Source organism: Neophocaena asiaeorientalis, unplaced genomic scaffold (genome assembly GCF_003031525.2).
Source record: "Neophocaena asiaeorientalis asiaeorientalis breed wild unplaced genomic scaffold, Neophocaena_asiaeorientalis_V1.1 scaffold1, whole genome shotgun sequence".
Lineage (NCBI taxonomy): Eukaryota > Metazoa > Chordata > Mammalia > Artiodactyla > Phocoenidae > Neophocaena > Neophocaena asiaeorientalis.
The window spans coordinates 4,683,444-4,693,510 of NW_020171981.1; the positions used below are offsets into that span (position 1 = coordinate 4,683,444).

General features: G+C 51.6%; 2 protein-coding genes across 5 annotated transcripts in view; one reads left to right on the top strand and one right to left on the bottom strand.

Moving 5' to 3' along the window:
• Nucleotides 1-3,311: 3,311 nt before the first annotated feature.
• The window catches only part of GNGT2 (G protein subunit gamma transducin 2), a 10,460-nt gene continuing 3,704 nt past the window's right edge, over nt 3,312-10,067 (bottom strand). For 2 of the 4 annotated variants that reach the window (XM_024743230.1, XM_024743205.1), the window contains 2 exons: nt 4,380-4,485; nt 3,312-3,930 (listed from right to left, as the gene is read on the bottom strand). In XM_024743230.1, coding sequence (XP_024598998.1) covers nt 3,805-3,930; nt 4,380-4,463 — 210 coding nt within the window. In that variant the 5' untranslated portion in view covers nt 4,464-4,485 and the 3' untranslated portion in view covers nt 3,312-3,804. Of the gene's footprint in view, nt 3,931-4,379; nt 4,486-5,219; nt 5,356-5,922; nt 6,360-10,067 lie in introns of those variants that run through there. The other 2 variants (XM_024743221.1, XM_024743213.1) reach the window with 2 other exon arrangements.
• ABI3 (ABI family member 3) overlaps nt 6,751-10,067 on the top strand; it is a 10,559-nt gene continuing 7,242 nt past the window's right edge. The window contains exon 1 of the mRNA XM_024744475.1: nt 6,751-7,180. Coding sequence (XP_024600243.1) covers nt 7,064-7,180 — 117 coding nt within the window. The 5' untranslated portion in view covers nt 6,751-7,063. The remainder of the gene's footprint in view (nt 7,181-10,067) is intronic.

Here is a 10,067-nt window from a genome sequence, read left to right on the forward strand (position 1 = left end):
TGACCCTCATGACTTCAATCAACTCAAGCTTGGACTCCTGTGGACCCTTCATGAGTATGCACGTATCCTTAGCTTAAAACTTCCCCAATTTTATTGTTTGGGGAAAGATCCCTGGTGTTCTCCTTACTTGTTGTAAGTAATAAATCCTTCTCCCACTCTTTGGCTTGGTTGTGTCTTTTAGCTTGAAACCCACCAGGAGGCAGACTGGGTTTTTCAGGTAAGAAAGGTGAGCAGAAGAAACCACTGCTCTACCTGGAGCCCTGATAAGGGTTCAGAGTCCTGAGGAAAGAAGGTGGGAGTCCACCCCTGGACCAAGAACTCCAACCAAGAAGGAAGCCATAGCCCATGACCTACACCCGTGTGACTGTAGCCCCCATCTGTTTTTCCTTTCTTACTGATGGAGGCATATGAAATACTAACATTTCCCCATTAAAAAAAAAAAGTATTATATTTAAATGTTTCCTCTTCTTTTCCTGCTCTTAAGCAGAGTATATTGGGGTGGCTGAATTTATTATTGAGGTCACAGAATGGCATAGTGGGGTTACTATGGAATTGGGAAAGGAGTGGACGGTTCCCGGGAGATCCTGGATTCTGACCAGTAAGCCTGCTGGACGTGCTCTGACGTGAACCAGTAACAACATCCATCTGGTGCTTTCCTTTCATGGCAAAAGGCTCAGGGATCTGTGGGGGGCGGGGGGGGGGTGGAGAAGGGTGGCTCAGATGACTTCAATGACCCACCCTCATTCTCCTCCTCTGAACTTGCTAATGTGAAGGAAGGAATGTTGTCACCAGGGCACAAAATACTAATTCCTTTGAAATGGAAGCTGAGATTGCCTTTGGTCACTGAAGGCTCCCCTGGCACTAGGAAAACAGACAGAAAAGGGAGTCAAGCTGTTGGGCCCACCACTGATCTTGAGGTCCTATGATGGTCACCACATCTTAGGGGGACTAGGCGGGTACAGGTGGAGCCTAGAGAACCTCTGGGGCACTGTGCCCTGAGTAAAGGTGTAAGTAGATAAGGTAAGGGGTCCCTGGAGAAAGAGAACCAGGCATGACTTTCTTGACATAAGAGAGCCATTTTTGGCCTAAGCCATTTGGTGATGTAAGCCTGGCCACAATGCTTGCCCTTGAACAGGTCTCAGTAATTAAAGATCTTAAGGGAACAAAAGAATGCAAAAGCAAACAACTGTTATCAGGCGAGAGGAGTTATTGTACTATATCAAAGATAATATATCAGTTGTAAAGACGCCCAGTTTTGCCTCACTGGTAAAGATTAGCCTGAAGGACTCAACCACCAGATCAGCTGGAACCTAAGGGATAATGATGGGGACCTTTTCTGACCCTCATGACTTCAATCAACTCAAGCTTGGACTCCTGTGGACCCTTCATGAGTATGCACGTATCCTTAGCTTAAAACTTCCCCAATTTTATTGTTTGGGGAAAGATCCCTGGTGTTCTCCTTACTTGTTGTAAGTAATAAATCCTTCTCCCACTCTTTGGCTTGGTTGTGTCTTTTAGCTTGAAACCCACCAGGAGGCAGACTGGGTTTTTCAGGTAAGAAAGGTGAGCAGAAGAAACCACTGCTCTACCTGGAGCCCTGATAAGGGTTCAGAGTCCTGAGGAAAGAAGGTGGGAGTCCACCCCTGGACCAAGAACTCCAACCAAGAAGGAAGCCATAGCCCATGACCTACACCCGTGTGACTGTAGCCCCCATCTGTTTTTCCTTTCTTACTGATGGAGGCATATGAAATACTAACATTTCCCCATTAAAAAAAAAAAGTATTATATTTAAATGTTTCCTCTTCTTTTCCTGCTCTTAAGCAGAGTATATTGGGGTGGCTGAATTTATTATTGAGGTCACAGAATGGCATAGTGGGGTTACTATGGAATTGGGAAAGGAGTGGACGGTTCCCGGGAGATCCTGGATTCTGACCAGTGGCCCATGACCTCACCTGTAGGAGCAGGACACACCGTAGGGCTGTGGCCCACTGGGGAGGGGCTGAGGGAGTTTGCAGCTCAATGTATTATGTTAGGCTTGTTTTCAGATCAATGTATTATTTTAGGTTTGTTTTCAGATCAATGTATTATGTTAGGTTTGTTTTCAGATACTTGCTTTCAATTCTCTCTCTCACCTTCCAAGCCAGAAACTCGTCAGCATCCTTGACCACCCCCTGTCCCTCGCCTCTCAATGAGATGTCAAGATCTGAAAACTTTATTTCGCAAAGAACTCCCCCTCTAGACTTATAGCCACTGCCCTAACCCACCTCTCCCCTGAGCTCACAATCATCTCTTTAACTCCCTCTCTGCCTCCACTCTTTCTCCTTTCCATCTTGTCAAAAGCTATTCCCTTCTAAATGCAAACATTACCAGCCCACTCCCAGCAGATTTAGTGGTTTAGTACTGCAAACAAGACCTTCTAATGGTCTCCAACCCCACCTCTCTAGCAGCAGATCCTAAAAATCCAGGCCTTTCTCTTGACATTCCAACAACTGATCTGATGAGTGTTTGCATACAAACCCATGTTCTTTTTTTCTTCCTCGTTTATCTATTCCTCTGTTCATAACTGCCCCTTCAACCAGATTTGCCACCCATCCACCCTTTACAACTTAACCCCTTAGGACTCAGCTCCAAGTATCACCTACTTTTCAAGGCCTTTCCTGTCCTCCCTCCCAGGATGCAACGCAGCCACTCAGCTGGATTTGATAGCCCTTCTATGTGTCCCCCTCATACTTCACGCAGACCTCTCTGACATTGCACTGAACGCATTGCATCATGAATGTCTGTCTGTGGCCCCTTTAGACAGTAATCTTCTTGCTAACAAGGCCTAGGAATTAGTCTTCCCGACCTTAGCAGGATCCAGCCTCCCTTATGCTAATCAAAACCTAGCCTTCTGAGGCTTAAATACCCTCAGCAGCTTCCTATTGCAATGAGGGTCAAAAAGAAAGTTCTTACCTGAGCTCACAGCGAGATCCTTTAGACTTGAGCTCATCTTCCTCTCCAGCCCCATGTTTCACCCCTCCCAGGTCTGTCCTCACCCCCCACGCCCCCACTTGCCTGCAACAGTTCACTTTGACAGTTCACATTGCCCTGACTGTCCACCTGCTGTGTGTTCCTGCATCACCCTTGACTTTCTTTTCCCCACAGCAGCACTTACTGATTAAACTGTATCCCTGTTTCATGCCTTCTATGCTAAATTCCATGAAAATAAGAGCCATTTGAATTTAGCTCACTTTTCTATCCTAGCCCAGCATGGAACAGGCACTCAATAACATTCAATAAATCATGACATCATGACTTTACGAGCTCTTTTTGTCACCAGGCCATCTGGGGAGACCCAAATGACCAGGGGGACTTCCACAGGACCGGACATGAGGTGGGGGGAAAGGACGCCCCAACTCCAGTCCTCAACCCGAAAGCTCTGAATGGGAGTTCTGGTTCCTAGGCAGACGGTGGAGGGGAGAAATGGGAGGAGTAACTGTTTCCCAAGGACTGTCCCAGGTCTCAGGGAACTGCAGTCTTTTCAGACCCGAAGAGTTTAGGTGTCAACTGCTGAGCCAGGGAAGATTTCCTGGGAGTGTTTCCAAGTGGCGTCAGCAGTGACCAGGCAGGTGGTAACGGGAGAGAAGAGCTCAAAGCAGGACTGGGGAACGGATTCGTGATGCATGCAGCCAGGCATCTTTACTCATTCTGTGACTAAGAGAAGGTGAACATCCACTGGTTCCCCGGGCGTCCCAGGATACTTGATTCTGGATAAGGAGGGGGCTGAGGAGGGGCAGGCATTCAGGATGAGGGGCTCCAGTGCCATCAGCTTATCATACAACCGCCTTTTTCCTTGAAGGGATTCTTGTCCTCAGGGATGCCTTTGAGGAGAGGGTCGTTTCCTGCTTCGGCCTCCACGTAATCCTTGATTTCCTTTCCTGTCTTAGAAATCTGCGAGAAAGTAAAGTGTGCTTCTAGCCCTTGTCTGTTGCTCGGGATTCATGATTTGTTCAGTCCCAAGAAAGCAGGCTTCTGGGCAGGGTGGGGATAGAGGCCGGAGAGGAGAAAGATGAGAGGCACAGGCAGGTGTGAATTCCTTGACCAGAACCGCAAAACCTGACTCTTACCCTGAGGGACTTTTTGGCCAGGCCCAGCCCAGGGACAGGGCCGGACACATTGAGCCCTCGAGGCTCTGAGGTTATCTCTTACACACCTTTGTGGGATCAAACCCTGACCTCCTTCCACTTCCCATCCCATTCCAGAGGCACCTCCTGCTCTTTCTACTGTCCTGGAGAAGGCCCACAACCAGGCTGTCCATCACTTCCTCCTTCGTGTCCCGGCTCCATGAGGACCAGAAGGGGATGGAGAAGAGGAAGCATGGAAGGGAATAGGAGGCTCACCGGAGCTCTTGGGTTCTTCACTTCCTTCTTCAGTTGCTCCACCTCCATCTTTAAAAGCTCCTTCTCACTGAGCTCCTGGGCCATCCTGCCCTGGAGAGACCAGGTCCTGGAAAGGATTCCACAGCTGGGATTGCAAATCCTCTGGGCTCCCCCAGCTCCCTCCTCTGTACTCCCCACACCTCAACTTCTACCCTCTTCCCTGCTCACCGTATATTCTCATTACTCACCATAGATTCACTACACCCCCACCCCCATCCCATTATGAGTCTAGCCTCTGGAGGAGAGGATGCTCCCAGCCTCATGGGGGAGGCACAGACAATCCTTGCCCTTTAGATAAGACCTGTCTATGGAGGAAAAGGGAATCAGAGCATGGAGAAGGGAGAGAAGAGTTTCTTTCGGTGAGGCAGATTTGGGAAGCAAAGTTATTGTTCCACCTAATGACACAGGTAGAAGTTTTCAGGAAACTCCAGGTCCTGTCAGAAGAGAGAGTAGTTTAGGGACTAAGAGAAAGACTCTGGAATCTGCCAGACTCCAACTCTGATCGTGACTCTGCTGCTTCCAAGTTGTGTGGCCTTAGGCAAGCTGCTCATCCTCCTTGAGCCTTAGTTTCCCCATCTGCAAAATGGGTATAATAATGCTACCTACCTTATAGGATTATTGTGAGTACTAAGAAAATAATGCATGTAAAGTATTTTAACACGCTGCCTGGCACATAATGAACGCAGTACATTTATCATCATCACCATCACTACTACAGGGTTATCAGGAAGGCCTGCCCAGTGCCTAACCCAATAACTCTAAGGCTAGCTCCCAGCCCAGTGCAACCACAGCCCCTCTTACCTGCCAAGAAAGAACGTGCACTTCAAATCTTGTCCCCAACCCAGACAAGATGGAGTTTGAGCCTCCTAGCTCCTCAGCAGCTGAAAGTCTTTGGATAAAGCAGATGGTTTGGAAGCCCAGACCTCTGATGCCTAAGCTGATCATAGGCTCAAGGTTCTAAGCCCATCCAGCAGCCTGAGCCTCCAAGACTGCCACCACTGCAGGCCCCCTGGCCCCTGCGTCGGCCCCCCTCCTGTAGTGACCCCTCCGGCTTACAGCCCGCTTCCCTGTTCTCACCCTCCGGCCCCGATTCCTCCCCTTCCCCGGCCTTCTCTCCCAAGCCCTCTCCTCCCCTACCTCTGAGCCTGCTCTGAGGCTCTTCTTCCCAATGAGGCAATTCCTAGACCAGCTCCTAACTTCCCTCACCCGAGAAGCCTTGTGTCCCCATTTCGAGCCCCACCATTTCACCTTACAAGGTTCTCCCGGCTCAATCTTCATTCACTCATTCAGTAAAAATGTACTCACTTAGGACGCTGTGCCTGTCAGCACTTGGGCCCATGGCCACACCTCTAACACCTGTGTCCACACGTTTTTGCCTCCATGCCTCCCCTTGAGCCCCATGTGTGGGTCTCCCTCAGCAGTCCCCGAGCTCAGGGCCCACGTCCCGATCTCTCTCTTGTTCTCCTCCCAGGACCACCCAAGGGCTGTGCCATTTAATAGTCACCGAGCTCCTGCTCAGGCTGACGCCCGTCCAATGACAGGAAACCCTCTCAAGGAGCAGATGTTAAGGGACCGATGTGGTCAGTGAGGGATCCTCTTCTTTCTCCTGACTCTAGAATGAATGACAGACTCCCCAGTGGGAGGGGCCGGGAGGAGGCCCGGAGTCCATCCTAACTTCCCCTGCTCCAGGATCCAAGTCCCACTCACAGCTCTGAGCACTAAGAAATTGAGATCAGGACAGGACCCCGGAGGTCATCCTGTCTGAGTCTCCTCCCGTGAATGCAGGAACTGGAGCACAGACGTCCTGAGGCGGGCTCAGGGCTCCAGCCACCGCTGCCTCCTAAGACCGGCCTGTTAATCTGGAATTTAAACTTAGTGCTTCTCAAAGCCAAGTCCTTCCTGTTGTCCCATCTGAGGCCCTTGTTCTACGCTTAGTCAATTTCATCTTGTCCTGCCGCTATCAGGTACGGAGCATGTATGTACACCAGATCTTCATTGCAGGTAACCCTTCGGAGGCTTGATAATGATTCTCAGGGGACCTCTGGCTGTATCTTCCCGGTGTCCAGCATGGTTTCCCTGGCTGCTGCATCGGCTGTTTTCCATTGTTGCAGCACCACTGCCCTAGGGCCCCCAGCACAACCGGTCTCCATATCCTCTCCACCCTCCAGTCCCCTGTCTCTTGGTGACTCATCCCCGAGCTTCCCAAGGAAGCCCCCACCCTCTGCCCTTTCCTCCCCTTCCATGAGTGGAAAATCCATCTCCACCCCCAGAGCAGGCCGGCCCCCTTCCTCCTGTCTCCCATCCCAGCCCCCGCTGCAGTTTCCTCTCCAGGCCCAGGGAGCAATCACAGCCGCCCCGACCTTGGCTTCCTCTGCTGGGAGGGATTGGGGGGCTGGGCCCCTGCAAGGGGCCCCCAGCTTCCCCCTTCCCCTGGGCAGGGGACAGAGAAGCACAGGCCCAGGGAGCGGGGACTAACTTCCTCTTGTGCCGGAATGAGCGTGTCTGCCCTTTGCAAGTGGGTTTGGGTCTCTCAAGCAGAGGAAACCAAAAGCAGTGAGAGGGAGGGAAGGCGGGGCGACCAGTCAAGGGCAGGGTGAGGCGCAAAACCAGCGGCTCCCCGGGGAGCCAGGCAGAGGCGGGGGGCCATGGCGGAGCTGCAGCAGCTGCAGGAGTTTGAGATCCCCACGGGCCGGGAGGCCCTGCAGGGCAACTACAGCTCCCTGCTGCGAGTCGCAGACTACTGCGAGGACAACTACGTGCAGGTAAGCAGAGCAGGCGCAGCCCCGGCGGCCCAGCCCCTCCAGGGGCCCGGACGCCATCCTGACAGGTGCTCGGCCTGGGCCTTGGCTGATCTATCCTCCCACTCCAGGTCGGCTTCATCCCAGTCCCGCGAACTCTAACGCTGACTCACGCTCTCCAAGCCCCCACTGTGCCCCTTCTCTCTTCCAGAGCCTCAGACATGCCCGGCAGGCAGCGCTACCCCATCCTGCTACAGGCCTCATCCTAGGCTCATCTCCCTCCTAGCCTTTCACTCAGATCCAGAGGCCCAAAGACTTGTCCTCACACACCTGTTGGTGCCATCATTCCATGTACAGGCTGGCTCTGGGTGAGACTTCATAAGAACTTCCCATTGTCATGAGCTTGAGATGGATGAGGGAAAGTTCTGCTCCTGAGATCTGAAGGAGAGCCGAGAGATGTCAGACTACGCTAGGTTAAAAAGATGGGGTCTGACTCAGAGGCAGGGAGATGGACAATAAGACTGCCGGGAACAGGCTACCGGCAAAAGATAAGGATGGTGGCATTTTAGAATAGCTTTCTAAATTGTGGGGTTGTCCCAGGACCGCAAGTCTGGAGCACGGGAAACTTAACAACGATCGAGCACCTCTGTTATTTCATTAACCTTTTCTTTTTTGCGGTACGCGGGCCTCTCACTGTTGTGGCCTCTCCCGTTGCGGAGCACAGGCTCCGGACGCGCAGGCCCAGCGGCCATGGCTCACGGGCCCAGCCGCTCCGCGGCATGTGGGATCCTCCCAGACCGGGGCACGAACCCGTGTCCCCTGCATCGGCAGGCGGACTCTCAACCACTGCGCCACCAGGGAAGCCCTCATTAACCTTCTTAACCACTTTGTGAGACAGCATCATTATTCCAATTTCATAGATGAGGAAACAACAGTTCAGGGAGGTGAGGTGACTTGTCCAAGTCATACAGCTTGGCAACGGTAGAGCGGGCATCAGCCCAGGACTCCTGACTTCTGACGATGAGCCCTCTCCTCCCTGCCTTCCCGTCCCTGACATGCTGTATGATTTTAAGACAGTTATTTGCACTGGGACCTCCCGGCTCGGTAGGAGTGTGGAAAAAAATAATAATATAAGGAGCAAGTGCTTATGGGAAAATGGCAGATTAAAGAGAGTCAATGGTAACAAAAATTAAGCTGCTTTGCTCTGCACCCAAACTGCTCTCATTGCCTCCTTCAGTCCTCACCCCAGTCTGTGAGGTGAGGACCACTCCTACTTCACAACCAGGAGGCTGAGCTTTGGAGAATTTAACTCACTTTCCCAAGGTCTCTAAGCTAGTGGTAGAATCTGGATTCGAACCGGCAACTCTGACTCCAGAGCAGCACCCCCAAACCTCTAGTTGAAAATGTTACCCCGCGTGTAGATATTGAGTGGCTGATTGTAGCTACTGCAGATGAGCTGGAATGTGGCTTGTAAACCAGCTCTCTTCTCCAAGCACTGGAAGGCATGTTCCTTCTATGGACTGGGATGGAGGCTGGCCTTCCCATTCCTTCAGTGTCTTCTGCGCATATCAAAGCACTTCCAGATGGGTTCTCGTTTGCACACAGTGTACACACGGAATTTGAGGTCGCAAAGAGCTGAGTTCAATTTCCAACTCCTGGACCTGAGACAAGTTTCCCCTCTGATTCTTTTTTTTTTGTGGTACGCGGGCCTCTCACTGTTGTGGCCTCTCTCCTGTTGCGGAGCACAGGCTCCGGACGTGCAGGCTCAGCGGCCATGGCTCACGGGCCCAGCCGCTCCGCGGCATGTGGGATCTTCCCGGACCGGGGCACGAACCCGTGTCCCCTGCATCGGCAGGCAGACTCTCGACCACTGCACCACCAGGGAAGCCCTCCTCTCTGATTCTTATACCCTCCTTCACAGTGGTCATATGGGTTAAATGTAATAATGTATTAAAGCATTTAGCCCAGCGCCTCCTCCTTAAGGGCAGGATAAATGGCAGCTGTTACCGTCATCACCATCTTTCATCAGAAGGATGGAAGACACATATAGATATGTCAATTCTAGTGAGGTGAAGCAGCCCTTGCAAAAACACTCAGGGCATCGGAAGCCCTGACCTAGGTCAGAATCTGTAGATTTATGTTTCCTTCATGCAGAACACTAACCACTAGACCGCACAACCAGTTACCTTTCCTGACTTCTCTGACGATCTTTGTCTGGGGAGCAAGTGCTAAGGAAGGGTTTGGATGACTTCTCAGAACTGGTCTTAAACAAAGCCTGGTTCCCACACCCTCCCTCCCTCACCCCTCCCTCCACCCCAACCAGGTGTCAGGAAACCCATGGGGCATGGGGGAGGGCAGGCTGGGGTGAACTGCAGAGTTCTCCGTCAGGGTCCACTGGATTTGTAGACAGGGTGATTTGCATGATGAATAAGCAGTCAGCCATGAAGATGGATCCCAGACCTTTGTCTCTCCAGACCTCACTTTCGATTAAGACCAAAGCCAGGGGTCAGTAGGCATCCAGGCTCTAGCCTCCCAGAGCTGGGCCCAAGCAGACATTTTTCCTGTTTGGACTGACAGGAAAAATCCAGTGATGAATTCCATATGCCAGTCCAGGGAGGGGACAGTACAGGCGAGGCCAGCTAAGACCAGAGAAGTAGTCACTGCTCCATTCTGGGCCTTTGTCCATTTCTTTGCCTACTAAAGGAAGGTCTTGGACTAGAATAAGACCTGCTATGCTTTCTGGTTTGATTTCTTTGCCTTTTCAAGGCATTTGGTTACATATGTTGATGAGATGTAAATTAGATGCAAACGAGCAGCTCTTTCCCTCAGTTGGAACAGAAAGGCAGGGAGGAGCACCTGAGGGGAAAAGCATGGAGGGTGTGTGTGTGTGTGTGTGTGTGTGTGTGTGTGT